At 37.8% G+C, this 18324-nt stretch overlaps 1 protein-coding gene across 1 annotated transcript in view; it reads right to left on the minus strand.

Moving 5' to 3' along the window:
- ARFGEF1 (ADP ribosylation factor guanine nucleotide exchange factor 1) overlaps positions 1-18324 on the minus strand; it is an 84143-nt gene that overhangs the window by 7115 nt on the left and 58704 nt on the right. The window contains exons 20-32 of the mRNA XM_042869809.1: positions 17489-17617; positions 13982-14140; positions 13444-13594; positions 10289-10379; positions 9094-9134; positions 8820-8989; positions 8069-8220; positions 7726-7898; positions 6598-6758; positions 5868-5998; positions 4376-4505; positions 3348-3483; positions 3122-3260 (exon numbers count right to left, since the gene is read on the minus strand). Coding sequence (XP_042725743.1) covers positions 3122-3260; positions 3348-3483; positions 4376-4505; positions 5868-5998; positions 6598-6758; positions 7726-7898; positions 8069-8220; positions 8820-8989; positions 9094-9134; positions 10289-10379; positions 13444-13594; positions 13982-14140; positions 17489-17617 — 1763 coding nt within the window. The remainder of the gene's footprint in view (positions 1-3121; positions 3261-3347; positions 3484-4375; positions 4506-5867; positions 5999-6597; positions 6759-7725; positions 7899-8068; positions 8221-8819; positions 8990-9093; positions 9135-10288; positions 10380-13443; positions 13595-13981; positions 14141-17488; positions 17618-18324) is intronic.

Raw genomic sequence — 18324 nt, forward strand, 5'->3', positions numbered from 1 at the left:
GAAGCATGTAGCGAGGCACCAGAGTGGAGCAAATAATTGAATTGGTTCTTGAAAGCTACCAGGACACAAACTGCAGATTATTCTGGATCACAGGTTAAGTCTTGACAGCCAAAAATAAGTTAGACTAGGCTTAAAATGCCATCTGCTAACGGGGACATTAGAATGAGTCAACACAGCCAGGTCATCACAAGTTGTGCTAGGAACCAATTCACCAGAACAAGAGGGCATTCACTCTGACTTTCTGCCAGGAAAGCTCAGAAAGAAGAAAAGAAACTCGTACAAAGTTTCCACTAAAAGTATGAATAAATATCTGTGTATCATAATCACTTTTTTTTTCCCCCCATATGAAAAATTCAGCTTTCTTAAGACTTCAGCTTTAATAGAACACATTAAGGACAAGAGAGTACTTTTTAAGTAGCCCGGTGAGTGCTCAGAAAAAAGCAAGCCACAGGAAAGAAGACTGATTATATCTGCTCAAGGGAACACTTGGGTATAAAATCCAAGCGTGATTTACTTAGCTCTGCAGAAATTAGGAAGTTTCCAGCAATGAAAGAAGGGATAACATAATGGAATTTCCTAAAGAAGGCTTAGAAAGATTTCAAGAGATGGGAAATAAAAAATGGAAATTTGTGGAAGGAAATAATGCCTGTTTTTCCATCATCTAGCTAGAGGCAACAAGAGTATTTTGAATGTGTCTAAAGATTAGGATATCCCATGTGCTGCTCTGAAGCAGTTTCTGGTATATAACTGCAATACTACCCACAAGCATATGCTTTGATCTTATGTGGAAAGGGAAGCTCGTGTTCTGCTAGAAAATGTTCTGCTTTCGAATTATGGGACATCCTAAGTCAGGGCTAATTTAATTGGATTTTTATTCCCAGAAATATGGTTTCAATTTTTAATTTTGGCAGTTACCAAAATGCAGACAAGTTCCTGGCCCCCTGATGTTACAACTTTATTTTAATAATAATTCCTACCCACTCATGTAGACAAGTAGGTGAGGTAGTTATATATGGATTAACTTAGGTTTCTTCAGGTCAGAACCAAGTGTTGCCCAGAACCAAATGCTAAGAACTAGCTCACAGACATAGAACAAGTCCTAATGTAGCAATCCAGCATCATCAGGCTTGAAAATAAGAAATGTTTCAACTCAGTGGTGGTGGAGTAAGAACTAAAAAAGAAAATCTAGGCTCCGACAATGCTGGAAGTGGTTTCTTGTTACACTGCTCTATGATCACAGAATCACAGAATTGTAGGGCTTGGAAGGGACCTCCAGAGATCATCGAGTCCAACCCCCTGCCAAAGCAGGTTCCCTACAGCAGGTCGCACAGGTAGGCATCCAGGCAGGTCTTGAACATCTCCAGAGAAGGAGACTCCACCACCTCCCTGGGCAGCCTGTTCCAGTGCTCCGTCACCTCACCGTAAAGAAGTTCTTGCGCACATTTGTGCAGAACTTCCTATGCTGCAGTTTCCAGCTGTTTCCCCTTGTCCTGTCTCCACTCACCACTGAAAAGAGTCCGGCCTCTCCACTCTGCCCCCCACACCTTAGATATTTATAGACCTGGATCAGGTCCCCTCTCAGTCTTCTTTTCTCAAGGCTAAATAGACCCAGTTCACTCAGCCTTTCCTCATAGGAGAGATGCTCCAGGCCCTTCACCATCTTCGTGGCCCTCCGCTGGACTCTTTCCAAGAGATCCCTGTCTTTTTTGTACTGGGGAGCCCAGAACTGGACGCAGTACTCCAGATGAGGCCTTACCAGGGCAGAGTAGAGGGGGAGGATCACCTCCCTCGACCTGCTGGCCACGCTCTTTTTAATGCACCCCAGGATGCCATTGGCCTTTTTGGCCACAAGGGCACACTGCTGGCTCATGGCCAACCTGTCGTCCACCAGGACACCCAGGTCCCTCTCTGCAGAGCTCCTCTCCAGCAGCTCATCCCCCAACCTGTACTGGTGCATGGAATTATTCCTCCCCAGATGCAAGACTCTACACTTGCTTTTGTTAAACCTCATCCAGTTTTTTTCTGCCCAGCTCTCCAGCCTATCCAGGTCTTGCTGAATGGCAACACAGCCTTCAGGCGTGTCAGCCAATCCTCCCAACTTCGTATCATCGGCAAACTTGCTGAGGGTGGCCACCATCCCCTCATCAAGGTCACTGATGAAGATGTTGAACAAGACCGGACCCAGCACAGACCCCTGAGGAACACCGCTAGTTACAGGCCTCCAACCGGACTCTGCACCGCCAACGACAACCCTCTGTGCTCTGCCAGTCAGCCAGTTCTCAGCCCACCTCACTGTCCACTCATCTATCCCACACTTCCTCAGCTTTGTTATAAGGCTGTTGTGGCAGACAGTATCAAAAGCCTTGCTGAAATCAAGGTAGACTACATCTACCACTCTCCCCCCATCCACCCAGCCAGAGACAACATCATAGAAGGCCACCAGGTTGGTTAAGCACAACCTCCCCTTGGTGAACCCATGCTGACTACTCCTGATAACCTCCTTCTGTTCCAGTTGTCTGGAGATGGCATCCAGCATGAGCTGTTCCATCACCTTTCAGGGACAGAGGTGAGGCTGACATATATGATATATATGATGTGTACATATAATGTACTAACTTAGAATAGTACAGCTTCACTCTTAGAAAATTCACACAGGAAAAACACCACAAAGGGAAAGAGCATTACAAAGTATATACAGAGATTTTCTTGAGAAGATTAGGGCTCAAAAAAAACAACCAAAAAATACGATGTATGCTAACAGACTCAAATCTGTAAGGTAACTGCAGCATTGTAACTAGTATTTTTTGAAGAAAAATTGACTGGGGGGGAAAAAAAAATAGATATGTAATTACAAATTGCAAGATCAGCCCACTGGTTGCATTCTTCTATTAAAAAGACCAACTAAAAAAGCAGACACTACTTCTCAAAAGAGCAACTGTTCTGATACTGCATAAAGCTACAGGTCACAGATACCATATCCCACATATGGTATTTCTAATTATCATTTACAACACAATAAAAGTAAATCCAGCACCTAACAGCTATATGTAACAGTTTGAAACCAGTATCTGCCATCCAGCTAAACCATGTTACGAAAGTGAAGTATTAACAGTCCTCTTACGCATGAGGAATTGTAGTTTTGAAGATGTCCAGCATGCAAGTGCAAGTTTTATCCCAGATTTCCAGGGTAAACTTTTCGCCATTTAAGATGACAACATTCTCCAAACAGTTTGTACCAGAGCGTGCCAGTTGTTCATTGTCTGGAAAAGAAAAATAGGGCATTTGTTTATTTGCTTGCAACATAGTAAGATGTCAGCATTGTTTAACATAATTTGGTACAGTCCTACCTTGCTGCACACACCAGTAGAGCTGTGCAAATATATCGTCCAGGAGAACATCACTAAGTACTTCCAGATACTGTGTGAATACATCACATATTGCATAAAGTGCATGGTTGCAAGTAGTCGTCATCCATTCAGCTTTCTAAGAAGGTTAAAAGGAAAAAAAAAAAGATAGCAACTTGGTTTAAGATGAAGCTTTTAAGATACATCTTCCTGCAGGTATATAAACACATTTATTCAATTTGGATTGCTTTAGAGTGACATGTCATTCCTTTCTACCCCAGACTCCTCAAACTTAAAGCCCTCAAATTTTGCTTTGCTCATCAGCAGGTTTAACACAAACTATGGAAACAGACAGCTATCACTAGAGACCAAGCTGCAGGACTAACAAGCGTTCATCCTCGTGGAGATGGAAAGCAAACTTAGCACACACCCTAGCTCAACAGTTTAACACCAAGTTAAGCTTGTCTCTGAATATTTTCTAGATAACACAAACGTAGAAAGCAAGAGTTGTCCTTCTATAGTCAGATGAAGCTTCCCAAACAGTTGACATTGCTAAGACAAGTAATTTAAACATAATTTACCCATCTCTGTTTCATTCATCTGGATAGTATCCGCTTGCAGGGTCAAATGGCTGCACTGAAAGCACTGTTGTTTTTTACCTTCTAGTCATCAGAAAGTTTTGAACTAGCAGAACTAATTTCCCCTAATTGTGACTTCACTCCTGATTACAACTTGTTGCCATGAAATAATGTGCATCAGATCTGACATCATGTGTAAATGCTGAGGTTCTTAAAAACCCTAAATATACTGCATTTTATATTACCCTGCCACTGTCTGCAGCATAAACTACTGCTCCTTTTACATGCGTGGCTTAAAAATATGGGAAGAGTGACAATAAATCCAACAGAATGCTAATAAAATAAAGTAAGGAAAGCAGAAACACAGGTCAACGGTGCAATTTTCAAGGGATATCTCAAGTGACTTGGTAATCATGTTTTCTATGTAAATTCTTTCTTTCTTTCTTTCTTCACCTCAGTCTGCTGTTCTGGCAGTTTCATGTTGTCAAATATCCTGAAGACAATACGAAATAAATCCTGCCACCAGTGTTTTTCGTACGTATGGCCATATGTCTTCATTATCTCAAACATTACTGTTAAGCCCCTGAAATGAAGAGAGAACAACAATGTTAAGAGCATTGACATGCAATAGACCAGGTATGTTTGGACAGCAACAGCAAACTCAAATATTATGAAGAACATTTTATGTTGACCTGGTAAAGGTGTATGCATCTCAGTCACATCAGTACACTATAATTAACTTTAAAAGCAGTTTGAAACGTACTTTACAGTCATAGGCAATAGTGAGACAGTAGTGGCCATTTCAAATAGGATTACAGCTTATACAAAAGACCACAAAACCAAAGGAACAAGTATTTCTAGGTAAGAAGTATGTATTTAGCATTAGAACTCCAACAGAACATGTCTTGTATGGGGAAAAAATACTTATTCAAGGAAAAGAAGGAGGTATTACATGAGATTGGAGAACAACTTTGCTTTTTCAACTGTTTCTGCAATCCTCAACCAATGAATGCATCTTTGTGTAAGAAGAGCTTGTAAATCGTCAAGGTATGAGACACAGGACACAAGGGGGCAGGCAGAACTGGAGTCACAATACTATCAGTTCTACTAACTGATACTAAGACAGTGATAACTGATACTATCAGTTTTACTAACTAATACTAACACAATACAAAGGGAGATTCCAACAGAATTCAGCTGTTGGGTTCCACTAACACAAAATCTAGTCATTGCATGGAGCATTTTACATTTCCTTTAATCAAAAACCATCAGAAACGTGATACGAGGTCTACCCAGGTCAACCATGACAAATAATAAGATGGAATGTGTAACTAGCATATTTCATAGAATGTAACATTACTAAGCTTACTAAGTCCTACATTTAAACTTACTAAAGAAAAGAAGAGGATCAGTACTGCCACTAGAAAAAATACAGATTTGGATATTAATCCAACAGAACATCTCATGCAAAAAGAAAAAAAAGGCCTACTGATGGTTGACCTTCCACATCAAAATACTGTTTGACTGTCATATATTAGCAAAGTTAAATTTGAGTTTTACATACTACTATGTTCTATGCATAAACTGTCTCCACATCATCTAATGGTAAACGTTGAACTGGCCTGTTTTAAATAATTTATGAGTTCAGTGATAAATCAACTGTTAATAATATACCTATTTCTAATCTTCAAGGTTTTATAGTTACTCATCGTAAGCAAACACTGCGGATGTGCTTGAATATAACACTTCACATGTGAAGACAGAATTTCTACGTTCCAGCATCTACTTAAAAGGTGTTTTTAAAAAGTCTGCTCTTCCCATTGTGATACCACATATTAAATCCACGAGACATTTTATGCTAGTTACATTTATTCAGAGAGTTGTTTCTATTTTTAAAGTGTAAAATAAGCCTTCTAGAATTTGAATTACAAACACTGATTGTTACCTGGTTCTTACATCTAATTTGCATCTATTGATGATACAGGATAACTCAAACAGAATTGGGAACCATCCTCTCACCCACACTCTGTCTTCAGGAGCTACATTCATATCATCACTTGTATATTCCTTGAAGGCCTTTAGAAGCAAACACAGTGTTATACGGAGCCAGTGCAATTCTTCACAAACAAAATACAAACTGGACTAGAAATAACAAGCTCTACTATACTAATACTGGGCTAATACTACTGTATTAATATAATAGCTTGATACCTCAGGTGAGTGAAAAAGTGAACTGGTTTTTGAAGTAATGCTTAGCATACTATGAAAACTCAAAAATAAACTAAATAATAGATTCAAACATTAGGTTTTGCATGCTGTTTGCCCTGAGTTCTGTTATGTCAAGACAGCACTGAAAGTAAGGATCTACCAAAATATAAGTAGATCAAGCATTTTTGCTTATGTCACTATACACTAACATTTGTCAGTGCAAAGCAGATCCTGAGCTATGTTCATCTCCATCAACAGATGAACTAGGAAGACGGGAGGCAAGACAGAGAGAAAAGAAATTTGCTGATAACTTTAAAACAAATGGCATTTTATACTCCCATTCCTTCTGAATAAAGTATGTTTCTCACTAATCTCTGAAACTTGAAGCAAAGCCAATAAGATTAGCATTTTCACTTTATTAAAACACTGTTCATTAAAAAGCCCAATTTCATGAATACAGATTATACCTGAGGTCTATCAGATACGTATTTTGCACAGTGGCGGATGAGGCGGATGGCTTCCATGCTGGTATCTGGAAATGCTGCATTGCAGGCAAATTCAGACAAGCACTTTACTGCATCCTGGAAAGAATCTATGGTTGCTGGGAAGTGTTTTTCAAACACGATTGCTGGCAAAAAAAAGTGCGAACAGAAGAAAAAGGCAATGTTTCAAAAATCTACTAATTCTAGTATGAACTAACTATAAGAGAAGTCACAAGAGGTTGGTTCATCGACTGATGTTGTGAAAGGCTTGATTACTGAACAAAATGAAAACATCAATGCTCAACAAAAATAATCACTCTGAAAGCATTATAGTTTGAAAATCACTGTCTAAAATAAATAAAGGTAGCACACAGCCTAAAGGAGATTACAAGTAAATGAGAAGAGAGCAATAAGCTTACTGCTTAACACTAGGTCTGTGACTGGAGCTTCACAGGGCCACCTAAAGCAATGTGATTCATTTTCCCTCAGCAGTATGGTCCTTTGGTCTTGATTTTTAAATAGAAGGAATTTTGAAAGAATGGAACGTTCAGAATAAAATGCTGAAAATGTTTTAGGAATTTGCAGATGCTGACAGAGAATAAGAGAGCCCTTTTGGCATTTAAAGTCTGAGCTCTAGATCAGAATGGAAAAAAAAACAAAACCCAGCAGTTCTATCTATCTCAGCAGAGCTGCACACAAACACAATTCAGAAACAATGAGAAAGATAAGCAATCAACGTAACAGTAAAATGACTGCACAGTTAGTTGTTATGTCTTTCTTCCCCTGGAAAAAATACATTTTGCTACACTAAAATGAAAAAGTACATATCAAAGAAAATAATCTAAGGCTTGACTGGTTTTATTACAGAAGACTGTAAGCAGTCAAATGTTTCGTAAGACCTAAGGGGAAGACAGATGACAATGACCTGACTGAATTACAGCAGAAAGCATTTTACCAGAGGATTGTTTGTACAGTACGTAACATATAACATGGTTTCCTGAAACATCCACTGAGCTTTTACTACGTAGGGTGTAGAACTAACAGAGAAACAAAGCTCCTGAGCCTGCAGCGTCACAGCCCGTTTCATGATGTTTGATCACCATCAGTACTCACTGACAATGTGTCCTGTAGTCTGGAACGCAAGTTCCACTATACTTTCATCCTGATCTGAGGCAGCCAAATGAAAAACTGAAAAAATATTCTTCCAACCAGAACGGATGTTGGCAGCTTGGGAATTCACCATCTGTGCAATGCACCGAACAACCATGTCTCTAATGGTAGGGGACCTGAATGAAGAGGATAAACAGTAATTGTTTAAACTAAATTAATCAATTAGGATCATAGAATCATAGAATATTATTATTCCTCAGCAACTGATTTTACGAAGGCAATCTGAAACATTAACTGCAAAAGTTGGTGCTTATCATCCCAAGAGACTGAGTTAATAAGTCATTACCTGTTTCTCTTCATTATATGTTCAAATGGTCTTAAGAAGTCCTTCTGGAATCGGAAATTCGCAAGTTCTCCTTTTTCTAAGAACTTCATTGATAACTGTCTTAATGAGTCAACTGCAAAAATAGCTACATCTTCATTGGGATTGCAGCCAACCTGACAACACAGAGTAGTAATTAAAGTAAGCTGGGATCAGAATTCTTATGGATTCAGTTTGCCTTTACATTTGATCATGGACAAGGGAGCAGTACTGGAAAATTAACAAAGTTAAACAGTAGCCAATTCTGTAAAACACAATCATTAATGTAATTCATTCATTCCTAACCAATTCCAACATTACATATAACTAGCATTTAAACTTTCTCAAAATAAACAAGCTGTGTACGAAGACTTCTACAAGCTGTATTGAAAACGTGCAAATCTTCAAATCTACTTTTGTAGATTTGAGTAGAAAACAGCCTCTGATCAATCCCAAGCCTCATAAAACTCCCAAGCACACAGCCCACAGAACTAGAAGAAGCTAGTTCAAGACTCAAATCATTATGAATAACTTAATTTGTGCCCCTGCTTTTGCATTTCATTATACTGTGCCCCTCTGCTTTACACATTTTGCAAGCTTTACATTTTTTGATATTTTAAACTACTTATGGCAAATGACAGAAAATCAATATCATTCAGATGAGAATGCTTTCAGCAAATCTCTAAATAAAATTTGTATTAATAAATCAAGCAGCATAACAATTAACAGAGAATACCTTATTAAAATGATCTCCAATAACTTCCCAGATTCTAGACCACTGTAGCCTAATCCGACCCATGTTGTAGTAAGAAATCTCTACTATCTTTTGCAGGCTGAACATTCGAGGGTGAGTAGCAGACAGCAGTTCGTCCATAGACACAGCACAAAGCCAACGAACGAAATCCACTGTTAAATGAGCACAGATATTACTATAGCATTGTTCCAAGGTTTATCACAAAGATGCTTTGCAGTTTGCAGGGAAATAAATAAAAATGAAATATAAAACCTACCAATAGCATTTCCATCCAATCTTGTAGATCCTGTAAATATTCTGTAAAGTAAAGTTTAAGACTTTATTACAATGTCTTAAGAAAGTATCTATTAACCACGTACTCAAGCCTTTATAACCATCTAATGTTATCTATTCAATATTAAAAACTGTGAGAAAAGATTGAGCTGTGAAAATAAAAACAGAAGTACTTCAATTATTTCTAATATTTAAAAATTACTCCACACAATACATGGGCAGTGAGCACTGTTTCAAATTCTATCTGCTCCCTGACAATGACAGATGAATAACATCAGCAGCTTTATAAACTATGCAGGCCTCCTTCAAATGGATAAAGCAGCCTTCTCCAGAGTGCATGATTCCTACTTGCCATGACAAATAGATACTTGAAACACTTTTCATTATGAAGTGTGGAGAAACACAGCAAACCTAAAGAGCTGTTATGTGTTTGACATTAAGCCCCTCCAGGTAGCTCAATGCTATTTTACTGCAAGGCAACTTTCACTGAACTGACATCGATCTTGTTGCTATACTCAATCACAGAAAGCCTGCAAGCCTTCGGAACACCGCTTTGCTCCAGGATTGTCAATTTTGACAACCATTTAGAAAATGATACTTTCTGATTTCTTACAAGCTGACACAGATAGATCCATTAAGACCTCAGTTCAGATTGGAATTTTGATGATGTGTACTAGGTCTTATCAAACCAGTTAATATAAATATGATTCAAAGAAGGCAACACTGAAATAACAGTGTTGATAATAACAGACAGCACCTACCTATACTCTGGAGAAAAGCAAGAAATCGGTACCACATTTAAGAGGGAAGGGATTTGTCTATCAGTAATGCTCCCTGTACAAAGGCAAAATAAGATTTGCTATTTGTTACTACATTTAGCAAATCAAAATTCACCAGATGGTGCAGCAGCCTCCATTCTGCAAATGCCCAGTAATAATTTCACATCAGTAACTTTTCAGACTTTTTGCCTGATCTTTATTCCTTCTTGCAAAAAAAAAAATCTGCTCTTTTTAAGACAGAAGTGCAAAACCCCAAAGCATCCTTACATGGTAATATCTTTGTAGTGCCTTCCATGGCAAACTCATGGTAAATTAATAACTTCCTAGTATCAGACTACTGAATCAAGTTTTAAAAAAAAAAGGAATCTTGAGATGGCAAGAATAAATGTAATACAGTACCTGTCTACAGCAACAACAACACTTTGGGAGCTAGTTTCACCAATGGACTCTTGAATACTTGCTATCTGCTTCCAATCCACGTTTCCACCAACTGCAGTAAACAAGATGTGGAAGTGGATGACAGACAACAAAGAAAGGGCAGGGAAGAAAGGAAAAGTCATGTCACTACAGTGTCATTATTTCTAATTCACAGTAAGTATATTATTACTTTCCCATCAAGAGTGAACTACTGCATAATATTCCGAAGATTCTCTATACATATACAAGCTCATTAGTGACATTAAACAGTCCCCATTTTGAACTTTTAGATAAACATAAACAAGAAAAAAATAATTCAAAAGCACAAGAACCACTTTTTTCTCTCCATCTTTAAATACATCCGTGGTTATTCTCTTACTGGAAAGAAAAACTAGGACAGAGAACATTGGACAAAGGTGAACATTTCTCACTCTAAGAACAGCAAGTAAGTAAATCCATCCTGACAGGTTTCTTTCTAATCGTTCACAGAGAAGAACTCCCATCAAAACTCCATCTCAAGTACAGCAAAATTATCACCCAACAACAGTGAGGAAAAAAGAAACAACTCCGGGAGATAGAAACTGTAAACAGCACCTGGAAAAGCTCATATTAAAATGCTAACTTCAGCGAGTAAGTTTCTCAGCTTTCCTGTAACTTCTGAGCTCCCCAGCATCAGGAAAAAAAACGACAACAATCTTACAATCACACTGGGTAGTTCTACCTACACTATATGCAAGCTTTTCCTCTTCAGGAGCCTATCAGAAAGGTAAAGAAAACAGAAGATTCAAAGGGAAGTGATTCTGTTTTCAGCTTTACAGGGACAGAGAAGTTTTTGCATTTCAGACTGTCTCCCAAAAGCCTGCCATTTAGTCTTGCTGTGCTCTGCAGATGGAGGAGGCTTGTGATGATGGCCATCAGATCCAGCTCAATTTGAAAAATTTTTCTAAGACTTCAAATAACTTTTCAGCAGGCACACATATACACAACCTTATTCTAGTATTTCAGCAACTTGTAATACTGTTGGATTTGATTAGAACTTTTATTTTAAGCATACAGATCAATTGCCAAGCTCAATTGGCTTGAATACAAGTAACATGTCAGCTAAGAAATGCACTGCTCTGTGTGAGGTGAACTGGGAGAGGTATTTCAAAGTCAAACAATCCTAACCAATTCTGCCAGTTTACATAAAAACTTGTTATTACCCGAGGATTTATGATCAATGCTGTAAAGCTTCCACAGGCAGCTGATTTTTTTTTTTAATATGCATTTCTATTCCAACATTTATGAGATCTTTTACAAGGAAACAGTCACTTACATAATTTTACTTTATGAAAAATGAATTCCTTAAACTCACATTGCCCGAGGAGGACTTTCAGTTACCTAAAAGCCACACTTAGGCTACAACTTACTCATTGCTGTCTTACAACTTTGCAAATAGAAATTAGAGACAAAGAAAGCTGAACTTTTCAGTTAGAACTCCAAGTTTTAACTCCATTCCTATCAAGGAAACAAAAGAATAATTGGCTATTCCTTTACTTTAACAACACTACAATGCTGTGAATTTTCAAGCAAAACTGAAAAGGTTCCTAGCAGAAAGAGTGATGAAGACATTGAAAAGTAGGTGCTGCAAGAGTACACAGCTGAATGGCTTTTCATGCAGTAAATGAGCCTTTTGTTTTGCTTTTAGATAGACACCTCTACTTCAGCAGTAAGAGTGAAAGCTGCTGCATACCTACATCAGATTCTGGGCACAGGTTTGAAAGATGAGACTTATGTGACATCAGGCTGCACCTTCACTAATTAAACAATTACTTGCCTGTAAAATGTATGGCTATATTCATGGGCATATACATTATGGGTTCTTCACAGAAGTATAGTTTTATGGATAGATGGCTAGAAAGCAGCATTCCCAAAAGTCACCACAGAAAAAAAAACAATCTGCAACACAATGTGTGAAGAAGAGTAAAAAAAACAGAGAAGTCAAGAAGGGGCCCTGTCAGAACACAGTCACTTAGTGTATGAAAACTGAATTCGAGTGAGTTAAACATCTTCCAATAAGATTAAAATTATATTAAGAGAAAATAGTTAAATTTCCATATGTGTACAGTAATAAATATTCCAGAAATTCAATTTGGGCAGAAATGTTTTTATGCATTTGGGCATATGTTTTTTTCCTTAGAAATGCAGTTGACAAAAGGAGAAAAAAAAAAATTATGAGCTGGATCTACACCAATGACTGGCAAGTATGATTTAGAGATACCTGACTACAGTTTACATTCTTGAGCTGTTAGGACTTAAAATTTTTAAGGGCCTGTCACTGCAATGTAGAAATACTCTCAGTATTTGGAAAAAGCAAAGCTGGAGAGGTCATCAGGGAAAACTAAAGTGCAAGATGCATGCGATGAGGGCAGAGAGAAGCACAGTATATGAGATGTTGGCAGATGCAGTGATTTCCAGGGATAAGGTTTCCCTTCAGCAAATCTTGGCAAGGTGAGGCAGGCCAAGGCAGAGCACAATGGAAAGAAAAGCACTGACTGCAGAGTAAGAACTACAGGAGGAAGACACAAAGCTAGATGAGGATGAGCTGAGGGCTGAAGTCAAGGTAACTAGTAAAACAATCATTACTGCTCGGAAAGAACACTGCAAGAACAATAAAGCTTGATGAAACACAAAGGTTTTGCTGTACTGTAGGTGAAGTCACTCACAAAGCAGGAGAAACCTAGCAACATCTTGAAATGGAACATTTCTAACAGTCTAATGGAGTTACACAGCCTTGATATTTCCATACCCTACACCTTTATTCATACATGGTACAATACTTAGTGCGTTAACTCTGGATTATTATTTAATCTGGTCATACTATCAGCAGTACATTCTTACTTTATCAGCTATATTTTAAGAAAAATAAAGTATAATTTCTTTACATTTCTTACTTTCTCATCCCAACGATAATGATTCACAGAACAAACCAAATATTCCAGAGATGCCCACTCAAAGCATAAGATACACCATGTAGACATCATTTCAGAAGGACCACTCACACTCAGATCTCTGAATCTTGACAGACACCAATAATGAAGCAAGGTGCAAACTAATGCGTGCCTGCTCATGAAGTACTTAGTATCTGCATTACTTACCCAGCCCTAGCCCCACAAATTCATCAGGTGCCTGGTCTTTTGTTCCTGTAAAAGAACCTTCCCTGCCACGCACTGTCCCTGAGATGTAACGAGGTTTTACTCCAGTTCCTATTAGCTGGGCCAGCTCAAGTTGACTGATGCATTTCAGAATCTAGTAGAGAGAAAAGAAGTTGGTTAGCAACAGAAAGTAGTTTAAAACAGTAAAAACAAAAACCTTAGGGCAGATGTTTATAAATTAATCTCACTCCCCCTCCCCCCCCCAAGTGTTCAAGGCCAGACAAGTATTCTTGCTCTTCAATATAAAATGAGAAGTAATTTGAATACTACAGCATTAGTCTCTTGCAATTTTTTTTTTTTCAGAGCTGGACATCTTTTGCTACTTCAGCTGGCTACAGAATAAGCAATTCTATGTAATGTATGTGTGAAAGTACATATGTGACACTTTAATATAGAAAACTGTGTTTATGCACAACTGAGCACACAAGTACATTCAAACTCAGTAAGCACTCTTATAGCTCAAAAACATTAACTTTGGTACCTCATGCCAAGAATTTCCTAAATAGTTTCCATCTGTATGAGCCACTGTGATGAGAGTTTTAATTGTGTCAATATTCTTCTGCTTCATTTCGGTAATACCAGAACTCACTGTAAGTAATGTAAATCTTGCTAGTGCTTGGACGTAGGCATCTCTTTCAAGCTACAAAGGAGAGAAAAAAGATTTGCTTTGCATTTTCTCAGTTTCCTGTTTTCAGTACAATATGTAATTTTAACAACTATACCATTTACCTTTTTCTTTCTTAAACTGAATTTCTGATGCATTTTACAGAACAAAAGTCTCACCAATTCTTCTGGAGTAAGCCAAAGGATAAAGTCAGGATCCCTCTACTCGGGAGCATGAAGTATAATGTGTGACAGCATAGAACACACAGGACACAAAGGTTATTAGCTTTCTAAGTCTGTTTGTTACATGACTATTTTTACAACCCTGAAACAGGATGCTGTTACAGAAGAAACACAGCTTCTTAGCTAAGCTTTTAGTATTCTTTCACTGCACCTGGACCTTTTCTCAAAATGCTGCCTTAGCAGATTCTCCCAACTTTTACAATTTTTTTTTCTTTCTTTTTTTTTGCAATGGAGTATAACTAACACATCTATAAAGCATCTTTTTGCCAATTCTGCAGAATTGTTCAAAAAATATTTGATTTATGCTACACACTTTGGACACCTCAAAAGCATGTGAGATGACTGTTACAGTTGGGTAAACAGCAACAGACCTATAATCTATGCAGATGAAATCCATCAAAGGGGCACAAAAGGGAGCATTCCACACATAGGTATCTGATTTCTAAGTATAGGGTGCTATTAACACCAAAGGAGAGACCTCAGTCTTGTATCAACCCATCACAAATCTAGAAGGGGGATTACAACTGAGCTCTCTAGCATATTTTACTCTTCTGTCATGTAAGATCTCCAAAGTTGATAAAGTGAAATGGCTGCAAATCAAAGAAACAAATGACAACTATGAAGGATATTTAACTGAATGCCTAAGACTGTTTTAAAATCGAAAATCGTTCAGCACAAAATAATAATACATTAAAAAAATAAATAAATAAATCCCAGAACATGAGGAGCTATGAGATATGGCTTAGTAGCCTATGGTAGCAATGGTAGTGGGAGGATTGTTGGACTAGATGATCTTGTAGGTCATCTTGTAGGTTGCAATTCTATGATTTATAGAGGGAGCAGGAATACCACAACAGAGGGCAGCAATACAAGAGTTGAATTCTCATAGTCATGCAGCTGTCCCATTCAGCCCAAACTACTATAACAGAGCATGCTGGTTAAGGCACAGCAAATGAAGTACAGGCATAAAAGTGGAAGTAGTGTGGTAGTAAGTGAGTAAGTTTTGGAGTCTACAAACTATTTATCTTCTGATAAATAGTATTTTTATCTCTACCTTCCCACTCTGTTCTATACATATATCCCTTCCTTTTCTGATCCTTTTTCTAAGCCATCGAATTAAAAGAGAAAAACTAAGCCATGCATCTATTCAAACAGAAATTAAAAGAGATGAGGTAAGTGAACTGCACATATCCTTTATACGAACATCTTGTCCCAGCTGCTTAAGTAAAAAACCGAGAATGTGACAGGTTGAGGTTAACAGTATAAGTGATGAAAACAGAACCTTTTTACTGCTGTCAGAGGTGAACATGCTCAGCTTAAACTCTATTGTGTGCTTACACAATTAAAACAAAGCGTCTGGCTCCCTTCATTGCCTCTCTGGGCATGTAAAGTAATGGTTAACTGTTGAGACTCTGCTCTGAACTTCTATATGTTTATTCAGCAGTACCAATCAAGAGCACAAGAAAAATCTGCTTCCAACAGTAAGGATCCTTAAGTTAGCAGAAGCACAGATTTGCGAGACTCCTTCAAACCACCACAACTCTCTGGCACCTGAAGTCAGACAATGTTTTCACCTCATCAGGACCTTGTGTAATGGAACCACATCCTGTACTGTACTGAAGTCATCAACAAACCAGCTAAACTGCTTAAACAGTAACACAACAGAATCTCCAAAGAAAACTAGAAACATCAGTTCTGAATTGAAATAAACAGAAAACATTAAGTTCCAGCAAATGAGAAGTGTTTCTTTTGAAACACCTTTAGTTCAGTACAGTTTGTACCAAACCAATGAAAAGGTACAACTGCTTCTGCTACGTTCTTGGAACATTGGGATTTTGAAGCAAACTTGTTCTTGCCCTCCCCGGTAAGGACAGATCACTGCAGGACGGGGAGCAAACCTTTGCACATGCTGAAACCAATATTTGCAGCAGTTTCATGTTTGCAAACAAAAATAACAGGGAAGTAAATTTCATGCACAGCTGTAAACTTCAAGGTAGGCTCTGTTAATCAAATTTATGTCTGTTCAGTTCAGAACAAAAAAAGAAAAAAACGAAGTGAAAAAGACAGGGAGGAATCACAGAATGGCCTGGGTTGAAAAGGACCACAGTGATCATCTTGTTTCAACTCCCCTGCTATGTGAAGGGTCACAACCACCAGACCAAGTAGCTGTATGAAAACTCTCAATGTGCCTTACCACATTAATTCTAAAAAGTTAACTAATTTGTTCTATCAGAGTGAAAGAATAAACATAAGAGAATTGTTTATTATCACATTTCAACAGTTTGTATTTAAGTTAGTCTTACATGTTCCTTTTTTTTGGCGGGGAGGGGAAGGAGGGAGTTGGAGGGGATTGTTGTTTTCATTTTTAATTGTGAACAAGAAATAATAGATGAATTTGGATTACTCCTGTCTTCATTTATCCCTACAGAGGCTTATGGCACACTAGTCCATCATTCAGTATGTTTACTACCCATGATTCTAAAATGAAAAGCAAAAACCAAAACCAGCCAACCAAAAACAAATCTCACATTTAATCAGAATTACTGTCCTCTAGAGACATAAAGTCTGGAACTCTTGGCATTGCACTTAATAAAAAAATACATTTTTATGCATTTATGTCAGGAAAAACATTTCCATTGTCATTAAGGTTAAAATAGTACCCAATTATTAAAATCTCAATTTACTATTTTGTCTCTGTATTTGAGAACAGTACTTCAAGTACAGTTCACAGAAATATTATTTTACTTACAAAAAAGCCTAGAAAGCTGATATTTTACATAACATCACCTGCACTACTAAAAAGCTGAAAAAAAGTACACTGAGGAGAAGTGCTTACGAGGAAACAAAAAATTCAGTCCATCAGCATGACAGCATTTATCAGAAAACAACAGGGAAGATGTTACTTTAAACACTCTCAGTCAAATACAATACAAAGATTAATGTTGGAAGAAATCCTTAAACATCAGCTGGTGTAAGACTGTTGTAAACGCACAAGTGAGCTGTCTCTGGGAATTACAGTGTACAGCTTTAGCAACAAGAACTTATAGAACAATACTAAAACTATGCTGCTACTTAAAGCATTGTCTCAAGCTTAATTTTTATTATTTTATTATTTTATTATTTTACCTGTTTATTATTTTACCTGTATATTGAAAATACAAGCAATCCTGATAGCACACCGTATACCCTCCAAACAAAGAGATGCAACTTCTGTGTCATCACAGTCCTGTAGACCCACACTGAATGCAGCTAGGAAAGGTGTCCACGCCAACTGGAACATATGCAAAATAGAAGTTACATTAACAGCTGCTAGAACTTGGAGAGAATAAATGTTACATTTTCAACACTTTGCTGAAGCTTCAGTTCAGCCCTCAACTCAAAAAAGACCTTGAAGTTGCCTTCTGAGAAAAGGAAAAAGTTGTAAGAGACACCAGAGAAAAAACAGAAGTAATACAGACAAGCATTCCCATACAGAACCACTCTGTCACACCAAACAACAAAAATGTCAACTTGAGATAGCTAAAAAAAACCCTATCCCCAAAGTTACGTCAATTAAATGTCTATTACAGTTTTGGTACTCCCTAGATAACCTATCTGTTCTACATGAACACTTCACAGAACAAGGAATAAAAGTAGAGCCAATAATTATGACACGAGCAGGTATGTTCAACTTCGCAGCACACAGTGTGCAAAGAAAGCTATGTACTTCAGTAAGTCACATTTATCGTGGTTTAAAAAAAATGGTTGAAAAAAGTAATGCATAAGAGAATGTATGTTATTAATTCAGCTACAATTACTCTAAGACAGTAAAAGGCTGTATATAGGCCCACTGTTTCCTCATGCCTTGTGTGGGACTGCAAGTATACTATACGATGTTATGGCAGCAGAATCCCATGCTGTTGTCCTTGTGGCTTAAGTTCCCCCTCCAACATGCAGAAAAAGGGATCTGAAGATGCAAAGGATTCTGTCATAACTACA

The sequence above is a fragment of the Lagopus leucura genome, unplaced genomic scaffold, assembly GCF_019238085.1.
Source record: "Lagopus leucura isolate 7727_CA_CO unplaced genomic scaffold, USGS_WTPT01 Super-Scaffold_100002, whole genome shotgun sequence".
In the NCBI taxonomy this organism is placed as follows: Eukaryota; Metazoa; Chordata; class Aves; order Galliformes; family Phasianidae; genus Lagopus; species Lagopus leucura.